This window comes from Rhinatrema bivittatum, chromosome 14 (assembly GCF_901001135.1).
Source record: "Rhinatrema bivittatum chromosome 14, aRhiBiv1.1, whole genome shotgun sequence".
Lineage (NCBI taxonomy): Eukaryota > Metazoa > Chordata > Amphibia > Gymnophiona > Rhinatrematidae > Rhinatrema > Rhinatrema bivittatum.
The window spans coordinates 631,832-655,408 of record NC_042628.1 but is presented as its reverse complement, the minus strand read 5'-3'; the positions used below and the strand labels follow the sequence as shown (position 1 = coordinate 655,408).

General features: G+C 45.9%; 1 protein-coding gene across 4 annotated transcripts in view; it reads right to left on the bottom strand.

The window, feature by feature from the left end:
• SCNN1G (sodium channel epithelial 1 gamma subunit) overlaps positions 1–23,577 on the bottom strand; it is a 48,848-nt gene that overhangs the window by 23,575 nt on the left and 1,696 nt on the right. For all 4 annotated transcript variants that reach the window (XM_029576999.1, XM_029577000.1, XM_029576998.1 and 1 more), the window contains 5 exons: positions 23,268–23,568; positions 17,432–17,625; positions 13,328–13,431; positions 6,888–7,051; positions 1,705–1,803 (listed from right to left, as the gene is read on the bottom strand). In XM_029576999.1, the coding sequence (XP_029432859.1) occupies positions 1,705–1,803; positions 6,888–7,051; positions 13,328–13,431; positions 17,432–17,625; positions 23,268–23,568 (862 nt within the window). The remainder of the gene's footprint in view (positions 1–1,704; positions 1,804–6,887; positions 7,052–13,327; positions 13,432–17,431; positions 17,626–23,267; positions 23,569–23,577) is intronic.

The window sequence follows — 23,577 nt, the reverse complement described above, 5'->3', positions numbered from 1 at the left end:
GGAAGGGAAGGGAAGGAAAGCTGTGAGGCGAAGAGATGATCTTCTCTCCGTTCCTGCCCTACCCGTGCCAGTTCTCTCATCACAGATCACCAAAGAATAAACCCCGGCATAAAAAGGGCAGCAGTTTATATCTCCCTCTTCAGAAAACACCTCCAGCCACATGCAAGTGTTCTGCTATCCTCATCCTACTCCCACCAGCCTCCAGCATTCAACCCTTTCCTCAATCTCCTGTCCTATTATTCTAAGACTGAGACCCCACCCCCCCCCGCCAGAGCTCTGCCAATGCACTTCACTCCTGCCCTGCACACCCCCTATTCCCGTAATGAGACCCCCATACCCTGCTCTGCCAGTGCTCCTCACTCCTGCCCACCCCCTATTCCCATAATGAGACCCCCATACCCTGCTCTGCCAATGCTCCTCACTCCTGCCCTGCACACCCCCTATTCCCGTAATGAGACCCCCATACCCTGCTCTGCCAGTGCTCCTCACTCCTGCCCCGCACACCCCCTATTCCCGTAATGAGACCCCATACCCTGCTCTGCCAGTGCTCCTCACTCCTGCCCCGCACACCCCCTATTCCCGTAATGAGACCCCCATACCCTGCTCTGCCAGTGCTCCTCACTCCTGGCCCGCACACCCCCTATTCCCGTAATGAGACCCCCATACCCTGCTCTGCCAGTGCTCCTCCCTCCTGCCCCGCCCACCCCCTATTCCCGTAATGAGACCCCCATACCCTGCTCTGCCAGTGCTCCTCACTCCTGGCCCGCACACCCCCTATTCCCGTAATGAGACCCCCATACCCTGCTCTGCCAGTGCTCCTCACTCCTGCCCCGCACACCCCCTATTCCCGTAATGAGACCCCCATACCCTGCTCTGCCAGTGCTCCTCACTCCTGCCCCGCACACCCCCTATTCCCGTAATGAGACCCCCATACCCTGCTCTGCCAGTGCTCCTCTCTCCTGCCATGCAGCTCCCCTTATTCCAATGAGACCCCCATACCCTGCTCTGCCAGTGCTTCTCACTCCTGCCATGCAGCTCCCCTTATTCCAATGAGACCCCCATACCCTGCTCTGCCAGTGCTCCTCACTCCTGCCATGCACACCCCCTGTTCCCGTAATGAGACCCCCATACCCTGCTCTGCCAGTGCTCCTCACTCCTGCCCTGCACACCCCCTATTCCCGTAATGAGACCCCCATACCCTGCTCTGCCAGTGCTCCTCTCTCCTGCCCTGCAGCTCCCCTTGTTCAAATGAGACCCCCATACCCTGCTCTGCCAGTGCTCCTCACTCCTGCCCTGCAGCTCCCCTTATTCCAATGAGACCCCCATACCCTGCTCTGCCAGTGCTCCTCTCTCCTGCCATGCAGCTCCCTTTATTCAAATGAGACCCCCATACCCTGCTCTGCCAGTGCTCCTCTCTCCTGCCCTGCAGCTCCCCTTATTCAAATGAGACCCCCATACCCTGCTCTGCCAGTGCTCCTCTCTCCTGCCCTGCAGCACCCACTGCTATTTCAGAACCAAGACCCTGTTCCCCCCACCCCCATACACACATTTGCCAGTGACCTTCATTTCTCTCTTGCTCCATTATCAGGTTTAGGAGACTGCCAGGAGTTTGAGCAATCTGCCTGGCAAGTGCTGGAAATAAATACACAAACTGGGGTTCTGCAGTCAAGGGAGACTGAAAGAGCAGAAGAGATGTGTATTTACGTTAAGAGTGTAGCTTTTATTAAAGAGGTTTGTCACGGGTACATCACTCCCATCCATAGTGCAGTTGCTGTAAGGTGCGCTCAGCTTACTGGATTCTGTCTGGAATACAACAGGAAACTGTCAGCATGATGGGTAAGTCAGAAAGTAGGAAGCATAGACAACTGGTGTGAAAATACAGCACAGAAGGGCAATAATCAAAGCATTTCCAGGGATAAAGCAGCTTTGAAAATTGCACACCCTGAGGCAGCAAGTTTTCATCCAGGAGCTCAAAGCAATGTTACAAAGGCAAGATTTATATAGCAATTTATACATTTTATAAATAATGATAAAAGAAATACAAGGCACGAACTGCAAATTCAAACCTGTTTTTAAGATAAACAGCAGCAATAAATAGAACGGAAAATGTCATAATGCCTCTGTATCGCTCCATGGTGAGACCGCACCTTGAATACTGTGTACAATTCTGGTCGCCGCATCTCAAAAAAGATATAATTGCGATGGAGAAGGTACAGAGAAGGGTGACCAAAATGATAAAGGGGATGGAACAGCTCCCCTATGAGGAAAGACTAAAGAGGTTAAGGCTGTTCAGCTTGGAGAAGAGACGGCTGAGGGGGGATATGATAGAGGTGTTTAAAATCATGAGAGGTCTAGAACGGGTAGATGTGAATCGGTTATTTACTCTTTCAGATAATAGAAAGACAGGGGGGGGGGGGGCACTCCATGAAGTTAGCATGGGGCACATTTAAAACTAATCGGAGAAAGTGCTTTTTTACTCAACGCACAATTAAACTCTGGAATTTGTTGCCAGAGGATGTGGTTAGTGCAGTTAGTGTAGCTGTGTTTAAAAAAGGATTGGATAAGTTCTTGCAGGAGAAGTCCATTACCTGCTATTAATTAAGTTCACTTAGAGAATAGCCACTGCCATTAGCAATGGTAACATGGAATAGACTTAGTGTTTGGGTACTTGCCAGGTTCTTATGGGCTGGATTGGCCACTGTTGGAAACAGGATGCTGGGCTTGATGGACCCTTGGGCTGACCCAGTATGGCAGGTTCTTATGTTCTTAATAATCACATGGGGACTAAACAATATCCCTGATGGTTGGTGAGGGTAGAAATAATGCCAGACCTCCTCTGACGTCTGGAAGAGCAGAGATTTATCAGCATATCCCAGTGAGGCTCTGTGTGAGCTTGGGCAGGTCACTTCACCCTGCACTGCCTCAGGGGGTACCTGAATGCAATCCGCTTTGAAGTGCCTGAAAGGTGGAAGATAAGTAAATTCCAGTGCAGCCTACAGAAGGCCCATTGATTTAAATATTCAAAAATCTGAAGGTGCAGTCAAAATATTAAAACAATAAAGCAAACGGGACATTTCCTTGTGTGGGAGAGCAAAGCAGCACAGGAAGAGGGTCCCAGGTACCTTGAAAAGGCAGAAGCCAGCTGATGATTTCTCAAATAAGCCTAGGCCCTCCGGGCATTAAATACGAGGGTACATAGTTTCAATTTATTTAATTTTAAAGTTTAATTTAAAGTCTCTTCCATACCGATATCCGTTCGCACATCGTATCGGTTCACAAAAAACAGAAACTATTGGGCGGAGCCCTTACATACAACAGAGCATTATAAGGCAGCCTCGGCTGCCCAACATAACACAGTAAATACAAATTAACAGATCCATTAACAATTAACAGAAAGAAATACAATTCGCAAGGAGGGTGGAAAAAGCTGGAAGGCAGCGTAAAATCAGTGAAACAATAAATAGATACAAGAAACTATAAACATAATTTAGCTCAATAAATGACAGGAAGCCAATAATGCAGGAGAAACAGGGGCCTGCATGAAAGCTGCACCCCAACAGTAGTTTGACTGCACTGAGGACACGCGCGCCAACAGAGAAATATGGAGAAGCGCAGTTCCTTACCTTAATTCCCAGGGATGCGGTGCTTGGGATTTTCAAAAACTAACCACAGAAGACCCACAAATCTCTAGGGCAACCTTTTCACACAGCTATCAGCAAAGCTGTATCTTGTGTGTGTGCACTATGTGGATAAACCATTTTACCAATCGAAAATGCTCCTCCATCAAGGTGGATGAATCTCTGCATGTCCTGGCCCAATACAGGGGGAGGAGTCCCTGGGCAAGCATCACAGCTGCAAATCTCTGCACCTTCTACAAACACAGAATGCAGCTGCATGTGACCTGCCTACTTTCTACCTGAACTGAACGTCCTCATGTGAACACCACGAGCAAAAAGCATACAAGGACTTTGAGCAATGCGGCAGCTTGACAATTTCCCATAAAACTTGTACACGTGAGCTTTCCAGAGCAGAGACCTGCAAGGTTTCAAAAGCAGGTGAACTGCTGCTCCTTTAGGAGATTTCACATCCAACTAAGCCTCAGGCTTTCTCCAGGACCAACACAGAGAAGAGGATCCCTGCTAGCAAGGAAAGGAAAAGGGGAACAGAGCGAGGATCCCTGGTGGCAGGAAAGGGGAACAGAGTGAGAGAGAGAGAGAAGAAGATCCCTGCTAGCAAGGAAAGGAAAAGGGGAACAGAGTGAGAGGAGGATCCCTGCTAGCAAGGAAAAGAAAAGGGGAACAGAGAGAGAGAGAGAGAGAGAGAGAGAGAGAGAGAAGAGGATCCCTGCTAGCAAGGAAAAGAAAAGGGGAACAGAGCGAGGATCCCTGCTAGCAAGGAAAGGAAAAGGGGAACAGAGTGAGAGGAGAATCCCTGCTAGCAGGAAAGGAAAAGGGGAAAAGAGCGAGAGAGAGAGAGAGAGAAGGAAGAGGATCCCTGCTAGCAAGGAAAAGAAAAGGGGAACAGAGCGAGAGAGAGAAGAGGATCCCTGCTAGCAAGGAAAGGAAAAGGGGGACAGAGAGAGAGAGAGAGAGAGAGAGAGAGAGAGGAGGATCCCTGCTAGCAAGGAAAGGAAAAGGGGAACAGAGCGAGGATCCCTGGTGGCAGGAAAAGGGTAACAGTGAGAGAGAGAGAGAGGAGGATCCCTGGTGGCAGGAAAAGGGGAACAGAGAGAGAGAGCGAGAGCGAGAGGAGGATCCCTGGTGGCAGGAAAAGGGGAACAGAGAGAGAGAGCGAGAGAGAGAGAGAGAGGAGGATCCCTGCTAGCAGGAAAAGGAATAGGAGGAGAACTAAGAAAATCTTTTTAGCTAATGGAAGGTATTTTATTTTTAAACAATCATAAAATATTAAAACACATGAAGGGACCTGAAACGCTGTGCTTTCTATCAGGCTAAATCACACTCTGGCTTCTGTCATGCAAAGAGGCATCCCCTGCTCATGATTATTCATTTATAGATTTATATCCTACTTTTCTAAAAGTATAGGATCACAGCATTCAAACCACAGACACCTTGCACAAACTATATCTGTACACTGTTGATTGCCCCTGATCTGGCCCGGTCCTCAGTTCCATCACCAAGCTGGGTCGTCCAGTTCCAGGGTGAGCTGGGGCTAAGATTACCACCAAGGCAGGGTGAGGGGCATTGTTTAAGGGGGTCCTTGGTGGCTGGATTTGGGGTTCAGACAGGCCCATGTCCATCACTAAGGAACAGACTTTGCACATTGTAGTGGGGAATATAAAATAGTTAAAAAAAAAAAAAAAAGTCCCCCAGCGAGTTGTGAATTGAAGATAATGGTGGCAATCCCAGCTCTGGTTCCCGCTGAGTTGGAAGAAAAAAAAAAAAGAAATAGAAGGAATCTGATGGGTCCAAATAAAAAAAAAAAAGAGAGTCTCTCTTTTGGCAGGCAAACAAAATAGTTTGTGCTTGGCTTTATCTAATTGCTGAGGAAATATCAGGTAGGGAATCCTCCTCTTACATAGCTCTTCCTCCCTTATGAAATGAAGTAAATCCAGGATGCTACTGTGCTGATTATCATCTGAACACTAAGCAGCAGCAGTGCACATACAATAATGCTGTACCTACAAGCTGTGCATCTGTTGGATACCATTTACATTGTAACTACCTGTGCGGACGTCCTGCTGTCCCCTACCTACACCATTTACATTGTAACTACCTGTGCGGACGTCCTGCTGTCCCCGTCTTACACCATTTCCATTGTAACTACCTGTGCGGACGTCCTGCTGTCCCCGTCTTACACCATTTCCATTGTAACTTCTTGTGCGGACGTCCTGCTGTCCCCTACCTACACCATTTACATTGTAACTTCTTGTGCGGACGTCCTGCTGTCCCCTACCTACACCATTTACATTGTAACTACCTGTGCGGACGTCCTGCTGTCCCCGTCCTACACCATTTACATTGTAACTACCTGTGCAGACGTCCTGCTGTCCCCGTCCTACACCATTTACATTGTAACTACCTGTGCGGACGTCCTGCTGTCCCCTACCTACACCATTTACATTGTAACTACCTGTGCGGACGTCCTTCTGTCCCCGTCCTACACCATTTACATTGTAACTACCTGTGCGGACGTCCTGCTGTCCCCGTCCTACACCATTTACATTGTAACTACCTGTGCAGACGTCCTGCTGTCCCCGTCCTACACCATTTACATTGTAACTACCTGTGCGGATGTCCTGCTGTCCCCTACCTACACCATTTACATTGTAACTACCTGTGCGGACGTCCTTCTGTCCCCGTCCTACACCATTTACATTGTAACTACCTGTGCAGACGTCCTGCTGTCCCCTACCTACACCATTTACATTGTAACTTCTTGTGCGGACGTCCTGCTGTCCCCGTCTTACACCATTTACATTGTAACTACCTGTGCGGACGTCCTGCTGTCCCCTACCTACACCATTTACATTGTAACTTCTTGTGCGGACGTCCTTCTGTCCCCGTCCTACACCATTTACATTGTAACTACCTGTGCAGACGTCCTGCTGTCCCCGTCCTACACCATTTACATTGTAACTACCTGTGCGTAAGTCCTAGTGACCCAGTTTTAGAGTACTTGATATTTATACAACTTTGTTACTGTCTCCTTGGGAGGATTGATATTATCACCATCACTGATGATGGAACTAACAAGGGAGCATTACCAATTCTTTTCTGGTGAGTTCCATCATTACTATCAATTCTTCACCTGCAAGAACCCATCACTCTCAGTGCTACCCTGGAGGTAAACCATCACTAACCATTTTCCCCTGGTGGCTGCTAACACTGTTACTGTCTCACTAGCACATGTACATAAGTATCTCTTACCAACTGCATCCCGATACTGGTTTCTGTTGCTGGCTGGATCTCTGTTCCTATATCTTCTATGAATGGATATTCGTTTTGATCATGGATAAGGATTTTTGCTCCAGTTGATGTCACAAGGAATGGATTGTATTCCTCCTTATCAATGTACAACACAACTTGCAAGCCTGAATCAAAAAAGAAAGATTTTGGTAATAAGATTTTACTCTGCGTCAGTTCTTTCAAAGGACATTTGAAATTTGATTTGAGCACAGAAGATGGAGTCACAAATTTTCCAACTCTTATCTGCCTCTTCCTGGTGCCTCTCTGCTCTTTCCCTCTTGCTGGTGCTTTCAGTAGGTAAAATCTTGGCCTAGAGGGCCAAACGTTTGGGGGCAGCAAAATCCTGCCAATGTGATCTCTAGAGCGGTGCAGTACCACAGCCAATACCATCAAATAAGGGCTGGAGCCACTGTGGCCGATAGGTAAGTTGGGGAAGAGGGGAGTCCGTGACTGAAGGTTTCCCTAGGAAGCCAAATATGCTTGCACCAGCCCTGCGTGCCACACTAGGGTCCTGGTACAGCATCATTCATGTCTCCATCCAGCCTGCTCATATCATATTATATTCTTCTAAGCAAACCACTCAGATTAAGAACATAGGAAGTGCTGTGCTGGGTCATACCAAGGTCCATCGAGCCCAGCATCCTGAACATAAGAACATAAGAAGTGCCAGGCTTGGTCAGACCGAGGTCCATCGAGCCCTGCATCCTGTACATAAGAACATAAGAAGTGCCAGGCTGGGTCAGACCAAGGTCCATCGAGCCCAGCATCCTGTACATAAGAACATAAGAAGTGCCAGGCTGGGTCAGACCAAGGTCCATCGAGCCCAGCATCCTGTACATAAGAACATAAGAAGTGCCAGGCTGGGTCAGACCAAGGTCCATCGAGCCCAGCATCCTGTACATAAGAACATAAGAGGTGCCAGGCTGGGTCAGACCAAGGTCCATCGAGCCCAGCATCCTGTACATAAGAACATAAGAAGTGCCAGGCTGGGTCAGACCAAGGTCCATCGAGCCCAGCATCCTGTACATAAGAACATAAGAGGTGCCAGGCTGGGTCAGACCAAGGTCCATCGAGCCCTGCATCCTGTACATAAGAACATAAGAAGTGCCAGGCTGGGTCAGACCGAGGTCCATCGAGCCCAGCATCCTGTACATAAGAACACAAGAAGTGCCAGGCTGGGTCAGACCAAGGTCCATCGAGCCCAGCATCCTTACATAAGAACATAAGAAGTGCCAGGCTGGGTCAGACCGAGGTCCATCGAGCCCAGCATCCTGTACATAAGAACATAAGAAGTGCCAGGCTGGGTCAGAGCAAGGTCCATCAAGCCCTGCATCCTGTACATAAGAACATAAGAAGTGCCAGGCTGGGTCAGAGCAAGGTCCATCGAGCCCAGCATCCTGTACATAAGAACATAAGAAGTGCCAGGCTGGGTCAGACCAAGGTCCATCGAGCCCAGCATCCTGTACATAAGAACATAAGAGGTGCCAGGCTGGGTCAGACCAAGGTCCATCGAGCCCTGCATCCTGTACATAAGAACATAAGAAGTGCCAGGCTGGGTCAGACCGAGGTCCATCGAGCCCAGCATCCTGTACATAAGAACACAAGAAGTGCCAGGCTGGGTCAGACCAAGGTCCATCGAGCCCAGCATCCTTACATAAGAACATAAGAAGTGCCAGGCTGGGTCAGACCGAGGTCCATCGAGCCCAGCATCCTGTACATAAGAACATAAGAAGTGCCAGGCTGGGTCAGAGCAAGGTCCATCAAGCCCTGCATCCTGTACATAAGAACATAAGAAGTGCCAGGCTGGGTCAGAGCAAGGTCCATCGAGCCCTGCATCCTGTACATAAGAACATAAGAAGTGCCAGGCTGGGTCAGACCAAGGTCCATCGAGCCCAGCATCCTGTACATAAGAACATAAGAAGTGCCAGGCTGGGTCAGACCAAGGACCATCGAGCCCCGCATCCTGTACATAAGAACATAAGAAGTGCCAGGCTGGGTCAGACCAGGGTCCATCGAGCCCAGCATCCTGTACATAAGAACATAAGAAGTGCCAGGCTGGGTCAGACCGAGGTCCATCGAGCCCAGCATCCTGTACATAAGAACATAAGAAGTGCCAGGCTGGGTCAGACCGAGGTCCATCGAGCCCCGCATCCTGTACATAAGAACATAAGAAGTGCCAGGCTGGGTCAGACCAGGGTCCATCGAGCCCAGCATCCTGTACATAAGAACATAAGAGGTGCCAGGCTGGGTCAGACCAAGGTCCATCGAGCCCAGCATCCTGTACATAAGAACATAAGAGGTGCCAGGCTGGGTCAGACCAAGGTCCATCGAGCCCAGCATCCTGTACATAAGAACATAAGAAGTGCCAGGCTGGGTCAGACCAAGGTCCATCGAGCCCAGCATCCTGTACATAAGAACATAAGAAGTGCCAGGCTGGGTCAGACCAAGGTCCATCGAGCCCAGCATCCTGTACATAAGAACATAAGAGGTGCCAGGCTGGGTCAGACCAAGGTCCATCGAGCCCAGCATCCTGTACATAAGAACATAAGAAGTGCCAGGCTGGGTCAGACCAAGGTCCATCGAGCCCAGCATCCTGTACATAAGAACATAAGAAGTGCCAGGCTGGGTCAGACCGAGGGTCCATCGAGCCCAGCATCCTGTACATAAGAACATAAGAAGTGCCAGGCTGGGTCAGACCGAGGTCCATTGAGCCCAGCATCCTGTACATAAGAACATAAGAAGTGCCAGGCTGGGTCAGACTGAGGGTCCATCGAGCCCAGCATCCTGTACATAAGAACATAAGAAGTGCCAGGCTGGGTCAGACCAAGGTCCATCGAGCCCAGCAACCTGTACATAAGAACATAAGAAGTGCCAGGCTGGGTCAGACCAGCATCCTGACTCCAAGTGTCCAGTCCAGGTCACAAGTACCTGGCAGATCCCAAATACTTGATGTTTCTTGTATCTCACTCTCAGGGATAAGCAGTGGATTCCCAAATCTATGTGTTTAATAACTATTTATAGACTTTTCCTTGTCCATTCCTCTTTTGAATCCCCTATGATAGTTAACCTTGACCACGTTCTCTAGCAACAGACTCTATAGCTCAACTGTGCACTTAGTGATAAAATGTGTCCCATGATTTGTGTTATATCTTCTGTTTCCTAGTTTCATGGTGCGTCCCCTAGTCCTAGTGTTATTTGAAAGGGTAAATAACCTTTCCCTGCTTACCCGTTCCACCCCAAGCATGGATTTTCTAGATGTCGATCACATCCCCTTCTCAGTCTTCTCTCCAAGCTGAAGAGCCCTCATCTCTTTAGCCTCTCTCCTTACGGGAGCTTTCCATCCCCTTTATCATTTTTGTCGCCATTTTTCCATGTCTACTGTGTCTTTTTTGGAGACGGGGTGACCAGAATTGCACACAATAACTCAAGGTGCAGTTGCACCATGGATCTATATGTATGCATTACGATATTCTCAGTTTTGCTCTCTAAACCTTCCCAAATAATTCTCTTATACATCAGAATTCTTTAGCCTAACAATCTGTAGGTAGTGATATTAGGGAGCTTCTAATCTAAGTCTGAATATGAGAAGGACCTTCCGAAACTTGCTCAAACTGTGCTCTAATCCTTACCGCACACCATTAGACTGTACCTTACAAAACATCAGACCGAGCATATGTGAATGTCCAGGAGCCATTGTCCTTAATACTGAACCGTCCATAATCCCAAAGGTTCAAACATTGTGACAACTGAACCACTGCCCACACTGTGCATGCACCCTTCAAAACCTCTACAAATCGTTGGCCTGCACTATCTAGTGCTCTCACAACTAATTACATCAGCCCGTTATTTGAAACTAATTTGAGGTGAAATGTAGGTCACATGGGCATGAGGCTTGTAGATGTCAGTTTGCCTTTCCAGACTGCCAGTTCTGTTCAACAAGTCCCCTAGGGCAGTTTCAGCAAAACATCCATGTCAGGATCTGTTGTGCTCGCATTACTCATTGTTTGGATTCTGGAGTATTGAATCTACAGTCAAGTACAAATATTTATTATGAAGACTGATAAAGTTTGACAATGGACTTGGTGCATTTATAAGTTTTTCGTTGTTTGAAGAATTTTGCAATTTGCACTGGCACATGATGACAATTGGTGGTAGATTTGGGTAAACAATTGTAACTCAATACTCATATTTGATGCCAACACAAACAGTTTATAAGTGATTTGGTTAAAAGTGTATTTAATGTTTTACCCACTGATTCTTTTGCAATATCCTGTTCCAACCAGCTTCTCACCATGCAAATGCACGACTAAAGCATGGAAGAAAATGTCATCCTGCACAAATTGTGCATATAAAAAGCAGCGATATGCACGCAATGCCTGTTACTGAATTTACTGCCGTTAAATTGGAAAAAGCTTAAATAGAAGCATAGATGGCCCAGTCAGTAAAGGCAGGGAAAAGTGAAATAAAAATATAAAAGGGGAATAGTCAGACTTATAGGGGAGTGCGGGTATAGTGAGGAGGATGATCTGAAGCAAGCAGATAACCTTAAAAAAAAGTTTTGCTAGGTATTCACACAAGGAGGAGAGGGTGAGAGAGCAAAGGCGAAAAGCAAGGCCTGTAGGAGGAACACGTTACAGTTTTCTGAGACCGTAGTAGAACTGAAATTAGATAAGGTAACTGGACCTGTGGAGTACATCCCTGAATACTGAAGGAGTTAAAGCAGCCACTGACTGTAACCCTCACAGTTTTGTTCAACTAATTATTTGAAACAGAAAAAACAGAACAGCAGGAGGAAGCTGAAACTGAGCTGCTAGTAAACTAATGAAGCACTGAAGGATAGATTAGGGCTAGTGGGTCACTGGCTTCACACACAAGCAATTCAGTCCTTGGATGGGGTGAAGAAAGCAAAAGATGAAGGAATGCCGCAGTTTTGGCCTGTTTCTCACAGAAGAGCGGCGAGCAAGCCAGCCAGTGCAGAAGTTGGTAGAGAAATTCTAAAGTAATTCACCAACTGGAGCCAGAAAGCAGTGATCAGTGAGAAGGACCCTGTGCTTCCATATTCTGCACTATAAGCCCTATAAAGAGAGCTTGAAGGAGCTAAAAATGTGCAGTAGCCAGAAGTCAGGGAATCTTAACGAGCAAGGCAGACACATGCAATTCTGCAACCATGTCACTGTCTGTAATTCTCCCGGGGGGGATTCTGTACATTCGCCTCCAGGAGGACATGGGAATCATGTTCCAGCATAAAGTCCTTGTGGAACCTCCTAAAATGAAAGGTCCGATGCCTGCTTGTGAGCTGAGAACCCATCTCTCTGTGGGTTTGAAAGCAAAACCGCTTCAGCAGATGATATAGCAGACACTGAGCAGGGATGGCTCCACCAAATGCCTCTTTCCCTTCTGTGCCACCCAACTAATAACGGCCTCTGTCAAATCCATGCCTTGGAAAAAAAGGAGCAGTGGGCATTAAGAAGTTGGTTCTAGAAAGGAGAGAACATGGCTAGCTAGCAGTGATTTTCAGTTTAGGCACTATTAAAAAAAAAGAAACCAACCAAGCATTGTAAATGTAGCTATAGAAGCACAGTAACACATTGTATATATATATATATATATATATATATATATATGGCCATATTCTAAATGCAGCTATAGAAGCACAGTAACACACTGTGTGTGTATATATATATATATATATATATATATATATATGGCCATATTCTAAATGCAGCTATAGAAGCACAGTAACACACTGTATATATATATATATATATATATATATATATATATATATATATATATATGGCCATATTCTAAATGCAGCTATAGAAGCACAGTAACGCACTGTATATGTGTGGCCATATAACACACTGTATATATGTATATGTGTGGCCATATTCTGACCACTTACGTTTAGGAAAGTTTTCAGCAAAAAACTCTGGCATCTAGTTTCCTCTGAAATTCTGCTAAAGAGTGGGCATCTAGATCAGACGCTCTGCTTTTGTAAAAACATCACAGACCAGCAGGCTGCCAAGTAATCCTTTCATGCCAACTTCTTCTGTTTCACCAAAATTCCCCTAACCCCCTGCCAGAAGTCACCGCACACACTCTCTCGCCGATTGGTGCAAGCTAGTGGTGATCTCACAGAAATCCTCCATGAACCAATGAGATCCTGTTCTAGCAGAGCTAATCTAAGACAGTGTCCTAAATACTGCATGGCTGCCTGGGAGCCTCCTGGGAATTTCAGCGCAGTGCTTGTTTAGCCTTAGCATTTATAAGTGGCACAAGCTGCTTGCTTGCTGAGCATGAGCAGTAAACTCTCCGTATTTGTAGGCTCTTAAAATCCATACATGCTGGCTTGATGTGTCACCCTAACCTCCATATCTGCATTGCATTTGGGCTCTTACCATAGGCCCTGCCTCCTGTGGACGACGCCAGAACACGCCCAGTCTCTCCTCCATTGAACGTGTAACAGTTTCCATAGAGTGGGTGATGAAAGAGAGTAAAATTTCTGAAAGAGAAGATCAGGCAGTGCCCCTAAGTATCGTATTTAGAAAGAAGTACAATGCACAAATTATATATACAGGCACCTGTGCACACAGAAAAACACTTTCACATTCAATGGCATCCAGAGGTTGTCACCTCTCAAATGCAGAGAGCTTACAGGACTGTGGCATTACCATCATGATAAGATGCAGGCGTCTACATTTGTATTGTCTTGCAGGATCATAAACAGATAATTTTGCATGCAGTGCAGAGTTAGAAATTTACATCTGTCAGCTCAACATCCCATCTCTGATAGTAGCCAACCTATTCCAGCAGATCCCAGAACTGAGTTAGCTGGAGACACCCACATTAATGGACCTGCCCTCCAGAAACTTCTCCAAATTGTGTAAAAACCCAGCTATACTACTTGCCTTCACCACATCCTTCAGCAACAAATTCCACCACTTGTGCGTTGACTGAAAGAGGCTTTCTTAAATGATTTAAATCTGCAACTTATTAGTATCATAGGATGTCTTCTAATTCTAAGGGGTGGTTCTCTGAAACTTGTGCTCACCGAGGGACGGATTTTCAAAGGTTACGCACATAAGTCCCGGGGTTAGCGAAAGGGGCGGGGCTAGAAGCGCCCGGGCGCAGCAGCAGGAGGAAAAGGTAGGACAAGGAATTTGGGGGGGGGAGGGGGGCAGAATAGGGGGTTAGGAAGTTCCCTCTAGCCCACTCCTTAATTGGAGCGGACTGGGAGGGAACTGGGGAAGGCCCCGATGCGTTGCCGTGCATAAGTGCATGTGTGTTCTCCCCCTTGCGCGCGCCGACCCGCCATTTTATAACGCGTGTGCCAGCGCGCGCAGGTTATAAAATTGTGCGCGCTATTTTCCACAGCACGTGGCCTTTTACCCACATTCTGCTGGAGGCATTTTGGGGATGAGATTAGGTGAAAAGAGGAAACAATATATGTAGTTTTGGCCAGAAAAAATGGACATTTCTGTGGGAGCTTTTTCCTTGGACAATTTTCAAAGGGAATGTGCATGTAGACTCTGTACCTGCCAACAGTTTTGGGTTTTTTTTTTTTACAAATTTCAGGTACACAATGCAAGTCCACACTACGAGTCAACTGCCAGGAACAGGAGCTTGGAGTTTGTGTGCACAGTACAGGGAAGTCCTCAGTCCAGTGTGCAGCGGCAGCCAAAAAGAAGGTAAGAAATTATTTGGAACATAGAGAATAACATGGAAAATATCATATTGCCTCTGCACTGCTTCATGCCGAGTATTATTGTGCAGCTCTGGTCACTCCTTCTCAAAAAAACATCATAGCAGAACTGGAAAAGGTACAAAATGGTAGAGGAAGGAACAGGTCTCCTATGAGCCCTTCAGCCTGGAGAGGAGACGTGAAGTAGGAGGGGCTTAGTTTGGGCAGTAGAGGGCGCTGTTCTTCAGTACCTGGTTCTGTAAATAATTATTCATTTATGATGTTACATTCTATGTTACTTGTAATAATGTTCAATGGTTTATTGTTATTGTTCCATGTTCTATGTAAAAAAAACCCAGGTCTAACTTCCCAGACCAGGGCAACCTCTTTCGTTACTTGTAAACCGGACTGATTTGTATTGCATACAGGAATTCCGGTATATAAAAATTTAAAATAAATAAAATGTTAACCTTCTTCTGCTTTTTCTCTCGTGTCCCAGTAACTGCAATTCTTCTGCACTAGATTCAGTTATTGTATTTTTTCGCACACCCTGTTCGTATATAAACCGGCATGATGTGATTTTATCATGAAAAACCTAAATAAATAAATAAATAAATAAATACCCTCTGCTTATTCAGTCCCTTCTGTGTCTGTTACTGAGGGTTTTGTTTCTGGCAGAACAAACCACAGCTGCATTCTGACGCCCGAGAACAAGAGATATTAAAAGGAGTGGAGAATACTCAAAGTTTAACTTCCTTAAAATGTGTGACTGAGAACAGTGATCTTCACTATTTTTCAAGTAGGGACCTTTTTTTTTTTTTTTTTTTAAATGACAGACAGAAAGCAGTAACTTTAATTTGATAGCCAAGCGCATTGCTGGTTAGCGTGGCCAACATCTTGGGTCCCAGTCTGACGATGCGATAGGCCTGGCTGCTTAGATGCATTTAGAGGGCCATTTTCCGACAGCTGCATAGGCTAAGGCTGGCGGGTACCTTTAGCCTGAATTTTCAAAGAGGATTTAGTCTCACACATTTATAGGAATGTGTGGAACCAGTGCCAACAAACATGGACAAAGAACATAAGAAATTGCCATACTGGGTCAGCCCAAGGGTCCATCAAGCCCAGCATCCTGTTTCCAACAGAGGCCAAACCAGGCCACAAGAACCTGGCAAGTACCCAAACACTAAGTCTATTCCATGTAACCATTGCTAGTAATAGCAGTGGCTATTTTCCAAGTCAACTTAATTAATAGCAGGTAATGAACTTCTCCAAACCTTTTTAAACACAGCTACAGTAACTGCACTAACCACGTCCTCTGGCAACAAATTCCAGAGCTTAATTGTGCGTTGAGTGAAAAAGATTTTTTCCGATTAGTTTTAAATGTGCCCCATGCTAACTTCATGGAGTGCCCCCTAGTCCTTCTATTATCCGAAAGAGTAAATAACTGATTCACATCTACTTGTTCTGAACCTCTCATGATTTTAAAGACCTCTATCATATCCCCCCTCAGTTATACAAGTCTGTCCTACCAACTCCCCTGAGCCTTGCCCTTTGTAGCCTAAGCCTCACTGTAGCACAAGTCACAGTAGTTCACTCAGCTGGCCTCTCCCTCCATCAGAGGCTTGCTCTGCTTCAGTAGAGGGTTTCTGTAGCTAGGACCATTGGAAGGGGTGGGCATCCATGTGCCTTGCTAGGGGGTGGCAGCACCAGCACTCCTTATTACTGCTATACTAACAGGAGCCCTCCTGAGCTCTGCTTCCCACTGCCTGTGGCCAGCCCACCCCTCAGACTGCCCAGGCTGCTGGTGGCTCAATATATCCTGCCAGGTAGGTCTGTCTCTCCTACCTACAGCCTACCCCTTAATGGGATTAAGAAAGCTGCTGAAGCCACTGACCTAGGGTGAAGTGTATTGTGTAACTAAGCAGCCAGCTGTTTCACGTAACTAATTATAGTGCATGTTCCTTTTCAAGATAATCTGGAAGCTGGGAGTGGAAACCAGCCTGATCTGTATCTTGAGTTCAGGATGGGCATAGCAGTTCTGTCTGCCCCAAACCTGAGTGAAATGATACTCTTATCCAGTAAGACTAAGGCACGCCTCCAGGAGCAGCTGCAGCCTCACAGCTCTCCTGCTACCTCACAGATTTATAAGCGGTTTTTATTGAAGCAATTTCCAACAATCAGACAAATCATTTTTTGTGTGCGAGGTAACATTGGGAATATTTACCTGGAGGGGGGGGGGGGTGGAGGGGCTGGAACATGCACCTGAACAGGTGATCAAGGGACAAGGTCTAGAACGTTCACCTAAACATGTGACCTGGGCAGAAGGTCTGGAACATTCAGTGCCCAAGGTGACAAAGGGCAATGGGACATTCAGCCAAACATTTTCCCAGAAGAAGGGATGGACATTCACCCGGGGAAAAGTGGCCAGTCAGCCCCGGAGAAGGGATGGACATTCACCCGGGGAAAAGTGGCCAGTCAGCCCCGGAGAAGGGATGGACATTCACCCGGGGAAAAGTGGCCAGTCAGCCCCGGAGAAGGGATGGACATTCACCTGGGGAAAAGTGGCCAGTCAGCCCCGGAGAAGGGATGGACATTCACCCGGGGAAAAGTGGCCGGTCAGCCCCGGAGAAGGGATGGACATTCACCCGGGGAAAAGTGGCCAGTCAGCCCCGGAGAAGGGATGGACATTCACCCGGGGAAAAGTGGCCAGTCAGCCCCGGAGAAGGGATGGACATTCAGTTGAGCAGCTGACCTGGGAGGAGAAGGGGAACGAGTGCGTTTGAGGTGAGGGACCTTGTGATTGCGAAAGCTTCCTTCTAACCTGAAATCACAGGAGATCCCATCAAAGGAACACATAATAATGAATTCCTCAGCAGAGTAACCCATATCGATCTTCTCCTCCATGGGGATCTCAGCCAGGTAATTCATATAATTCAGTCGATACCAATCCTGAATGGCGTGGATGCCTGAGCTGAAGGTGTAAATTGCGCAGTCTGAGCTGTTGTCCCGATCACACTGAGAATACAAACAGAACATAAAATCACACTTGTCTGGCCCGTTTACAACCTAACAGATGCTCATTGTGAGACACTCACTATGAGTCACTGTTTTACAGGGAGTGTCTCGCGGCAAGACGCTTTTACTCATTCCAGACACGCTTTCTATGAGATCCTCATCAAAAGCAAGCACACTGTTTGATGGTCAGTGAGACTCGCTTTCTATGAGATCCTCATCAAAAGCAAGCACACTGTTTGATGGTCAGTGAGACTTGCTTTCTATGAGATCCTCATCAAAGGCAAGCACACTGTTTGATGGTCAGTGAGACTTGCTTTCTATGAGATCCTCATCAAAGGCAAGCACACTGTTTGATGGTCAGTGAGACTCGCTTTCTATGAGATCCTCATCAAAAGCAAGCACACTGTTTGATGGTCAGTGAGACTCGCTTTCTATGAGATCCTCATCAAAAGCAAGCACACTGTTTGATGGTCAGTGAGACTCGCTTTCTATGAGATCCTCCTCAAAGGCAAGCACACTGTTTGATGGTCAGTGAGACTCACTTTCTATGAGATCCTCATCAAAAGCAAGCACACTGTTTGATGGTCAGTGAGACTCGCTTTCTATGAGATCCTCATCAAAGGCAAGCACACTGTTTGATGGTCAGTGAGACTCGCTTTCTATGAGATCCTCATCAAAAGCAAGCACACTGTTTGATGGTCAGTGAGACTCGCTTTCTATGAGATCCTCATCAAAGGCAAGCACACTGTTTGATGGTCAGTGAGACTCGCTTTCTATGAGATCCTCATCAAAGGCAAGCACACTGTTTGATGGTCAGTGAGACTCGCTTTCTATGAGATCCTCATCAAAGGCAAGCACACTGTTTGATGGTCAGTGAGACTTGCTTTCTATGAGATCCTCATCAAAGGCAAGCACATGTTTAATGGTCAGTGAGACTCGCTTTCTATGAGACTCACAGTGAGACTGTCTCTTCTGTCAGACACTAACAGTAAGACAATTACACAAAGCAAGACACAACAAAGCACACTGATTTTTTTTGAACACCAAGTCACTTTTGAGTCATTCAAAGCAAAACATTTTGTATGAATTTCACAGCAAGATACTTCCAGCCGAGGTGCTCACACATTTCCTGTGAGTTGCTAACAAACAGGCTGATACAGTACAGTGCGCTGCGGTGGAGTGCACTGTTAAACACGCGTCCAAATGCGGGTTTCGACGCGCTAGCTTTACCCCTTATTCAGTAACCTGCAAATGCACGTTGATGTCCCTATTAGTTATTCCCGCTCGATTCAGTAAGTAAAATGCGCAGCCAAGCCGCACATTTTACTTTCAGAAATTAGCGCCGACCCAAAGGTCGGCGTTAATTTCTCTTGGTACCAGGAAAGTGCACAGAAAAGCAGTAAAAACTGCTTTTCTGTGCACCCTCCGACTTAATAACTTGGCGATATTAAGTCGGAGGTCCCAAAAGTTACAAATTAAAAAAAAAAAAAAAAAAAAGTAAAAAAGTAAAAATCGGCCCCCGGCTTGAAAACCGGATGCTCAATTTTCTGGCGTCTGGTTTCCGAGCCCGTGGCTGTCAGCGGGCTTGAGAACCGACGCCGGCTAAATTGAGTGGCGGCTGTCAAACCCGCTGACAGCCGCCGCTCCTGTCAAAAAAGAGGCGCTAGGGACGCGCTGGTGTCCTTAGCGCCTCCTTTTACCGTGTGCCCTAATTTGAATATTTTTTTTACTGAATCGCGCGCACAGGAGTGTGGCTTGTGTGAGCGCCGGGGCCCGCTCCCCGCGACTTTTACTGTACCGGCCTGAAAAGACTTGTGTAAGAGGCAGCTGGATGCTCCTAATGAGATACTTTGGGACTCTCTCCCAGTAAGATACTTTGCAATGAGACCTTGTAAGATGTTTACAAAGAATTATTAAACGGGCAAACACGAAGAAGTGCATTAGCAGTAAATCTGAGCGACTGAGATCAGAATGAACTTACCCTGGCTTACAAGCGAGGTTCCTTCCTGTGAGTACGGACACAATTATCGTGCAAGACCCACACAGAAAGATGGCCCTTTAAAAGGGGATAATTTTCACACTGGGAAAAACAGACTGTGTGCACCTGTGAGCATGCAAGGAGCGAGCAGGGTTCAATTCAAACCTGTATCTGTAGTTTTTACATTGCTGCCTCAGCCGGCTCTGGAGTACCTTGCTTCTCTTAATCCGGCATTCAGAAAGGAAGATGCTAAGATTACACAGCACCCCTACTGGAGGCTAATGGGCACCAGGAGGAAAATGTTCATTTACCTCTCCTGTACTTACCTTCAGCAGGAAATTAAAAGTAGCTGTACACTGCATATTTTAATTGTCTTGCAAGGCTTGTCAGATACAGCTGTACACTTGGCTGATCTCCTTGGGATGGGCTATATAGTCCTTTTCTGCAGTCATGTTTCTATACTTCTACATTATGGGATGAATTTTGAAAAGGATTTACATATACAAACTCAGTTTTGTGTGTGCTGATGTGCTTTTGGAAATTACTTTGGGTTGTGTGAGAACAGGGTGATTTCTTGCACACTTTTACACGCGCTAGAGATGTGTTCTCGAGGCAGGAAAAATATTCACATGTATACTTTTGAAGTATACTCGCAAGTCATGCAGGAGTGTGCATGTGTGCCCCACTGCATGCCATGCATTCCACACCCACTCGTTTTCAAAGAGAACTTATGTACATCACTCAGTTTTGAAATTGTGTACTTTGTTAAATTTTATATAATAGAATTATAATCCTATTATTTTGTGAAATGCTTTTAACAGATTGTAATTCACTTTAAGGCACTCTAGTGTAGTCAGGGCCGGCGTGTCCCATCGCGAACAAGGCAGTCGCCTTGGGCTCCGACCATTAGGGCGCAGCGAGGAGCAGCCATATGGTGCTGCGAGCAGAGCCTATCCCGTTTGTGGCAAGGAGCAGCAAAGCATGGGGCAGGCTTGGACATACAGAGAGAAGCTGGGGGAGGCGGAAAGGTGGATCCACGGGAATAAAGAATCCAGAGACAGTGGCTTGACGGGAGGAGGGGCGCAAGGCAGAAGGTTCACCTAGGGGGCCTAATAACTACACTTAGGGCATGTGAAATATCACACTGGAGAATAAAGAAATTCACAGTGGACATACACATGCACTTTTGCATTGAGATTTGCCACAAATATAAAGTTTGTGACTCACTTGCTCCTGCTTTTTTATGCAGAGAATTTGGTTGGAAAAAGTCCACACAAAGATTTCAAAATGCAAAAATCTATGCAGGTATATTTCCTACTCTGATCTAAAGACCTTCTCTGCTTCTAGTGTTTCTGAATTCTCTTCCGCCTAGAGCTGTGGCAGTAGGCGACTTATAAATACATTCAATAAACAAAAGTAAAAAATGAATGAAACAACCTGCAGACTTTTAGCCTCATTGAGGGAGGACATTTTCAGGCAGAGGATTAATACGAGTGAAATATTTAACTCACATAAATCGCTTTCCTGGTTGACATCATAGTGAGAATTTTAGAATGAGGGATTAATGGGGCCCTCACAGCAAGGTGCTCTAATAGTGAGACTCTGACAGCAAGATGGTCTTATTAATGGGTGCTCACAGCAAGGCGCTCTTATAGTGAGACTGACAGCAAGATGGTCTTATTAATGGGTGCTCGCAGCAAGGCGCTCTTATAGTGAGACTGACAGCAAGATGGTCTTATTAATGGGTGCTCGCAGCAAGGCGCTCTTATAGTGAGACTGACAGCAAGATGGTCTTATTAATGGGTGCTCACAGCAAGGCGCTCTTATAGTGAGACTGACAGCAAGATGGTCTTATTAATGGGGTGCTCGCAGCAAGGCGCTCTTATAGTGAGAGTAGGGTCATTTTTGAGTCTTTTCTTCTAGACTGATGTATTTTATGCTATATTATGAATTGTATTTTATTGCTTCATGTAAACAAAATTGTTTCAAGGAAGGATGTCTAAAAGTATAACATTTAAACTCCAATAACTGCATTAACCATGTATATCATAACAATCCCCCCAAAAAATGGTAAACTACGTTCGGATCAAAAAATTGATATTTAACTTACAACCCGGCCTCATACATTTTTCAGAGAGCTTAACACATTAATGCTCTCACTGATAAGTCTACCACATTTATTGAATGTGTGTTGTGGTTCCTTATAGACTTTAATCATTGGTCGTGAGCTTTTTTTGTCTTTTGTTTCTTCTTTTATAATTTTAAGGAATTTTTTTTAAAATCAGTTTTTAAAAAAATTCAATTTCTTGAAAAAAAGTTAAATGCTGTAGAAAGTACTTATCTTTAGTGACAATGCCTCAGTTAATTGCTGAGAGCCATAGATTTTATGCCAGAACGCCGGAGTAAAGAAATGTGCCCTTTTCTTTACTCCAGCGTTCTGGCATAAAATCTATGGCTCTCAGCAATTAACTGAGGCATTGTCACTAAAGATAAGTACTTTCTACAGCATTTAACTTTTTTTTCAAGAAATTGAATTTTTTTAAAAACTGAATTTAAAAAAAATTCCTTAAAAAAATTATAAAAGAAGAAACAAAAGACAAAAAAAGCTCACAACCACGACCAATGATTAAAGTCTATAAGGAACCACAACACACATTCAATATATGTGGTAGACTTATCAGTGAGAGCATTAATGTGTTAAGCTTTCTGAAAAATGTATGAGGCCGGGTTGTAAGTTAAATATCAATTTTTTGATCCGAACGTAGTTTACCATTTTTTTGGGGGATTGTTATGTAAAAGTATAACATAACAATGAAACTCTCACAGCAAGATGGTCTTATTAATGGGGTGCTTGAAGCAAGACGCTCTTATAGTGAGACTGACAGCAAGATGGTCTTATTAATGGGGTGCTTGAAGCAAGACGCTCTTATAGTGAGACTGACAGCAAGATGGTCTTTTAATGGGGTGCTTGAAGCAAGACGCTCTTATAGTGAGACTGACAGCAAGGTGGTCTTATTAATGGGGTGCTTGAAGCAAGATGCTTAGAGTGGCTCTGAAGGTATCATTGCTCCTTTGGGGAAGTGAAAATCTCAGGTGAGCTCTTTCAGGAGCTGAGGTCAGACAACAGTGCTGCCCTCATGCCATCTCCTCCCGGATGCAAGAAGCGAGTTTAACCATTTCCTGGCATGAACGTGACTCACAGAACATTTATGGAGGGAACCTAGGTATGACTTTTATACCAAGGCCTGTGCTTTAAAAGCTGCTCTCTCTCTGCTAGGCCAGAAAGGTCACGTTAGGTTTTACCAGTGTGGCGTGACTCCTGCTTCCAGGTCCAAGGATCAAGCCCCCTCCTGCTCTCCGACCCACCATATTATGATGGCTCCTCTTGTTCCTTTTAACCTGTCCTGAGGCTGGGAGGACAGACGTTAGCACAGCCCTCAACTCCAAGCAAGATCTAGTCCTAAAGTCTAGACATTGAGAAGAAATGGATCAGATACAAATCCCCCCAGTCTTAACCTTCTAGGAGTCAGCCTGGAACTTTCCATCACATATTTAACCCTTTCTTCCCTGCCATATACTTTGAGGCTTTCTGGGAGCTGCATTTGTGAGGATTACATTAACTGTACACAAGACAATGCAGAAAGAAGGTGATGTGAAAACTCACCAGTCTGAAGCCAACCGTGTCCTCCGTGGGATCTGTGGCCCCTACTGTTCCTATACTGGTGCGAACTTCCCTTGGATTGACGCTTCGTTTCTTGCCATTGTTAATGTCGGAAGCCATGAGATCCCCCTTTTCTGTGGTTTCCAGCTTCACCAGGGAGACATCACTTAGGAAGTGCCAGTCTCTCCGTGTCCTGGTGCTGCGTCGTTCACGTGGACTGCTCCCAGGAAACTCATAGAGATTCTGCAGATTGAGAACGGTTTCCACCTCCAGCGGAGCCAGGTAATCTCTAATCTTGCTATACCTGCATTCA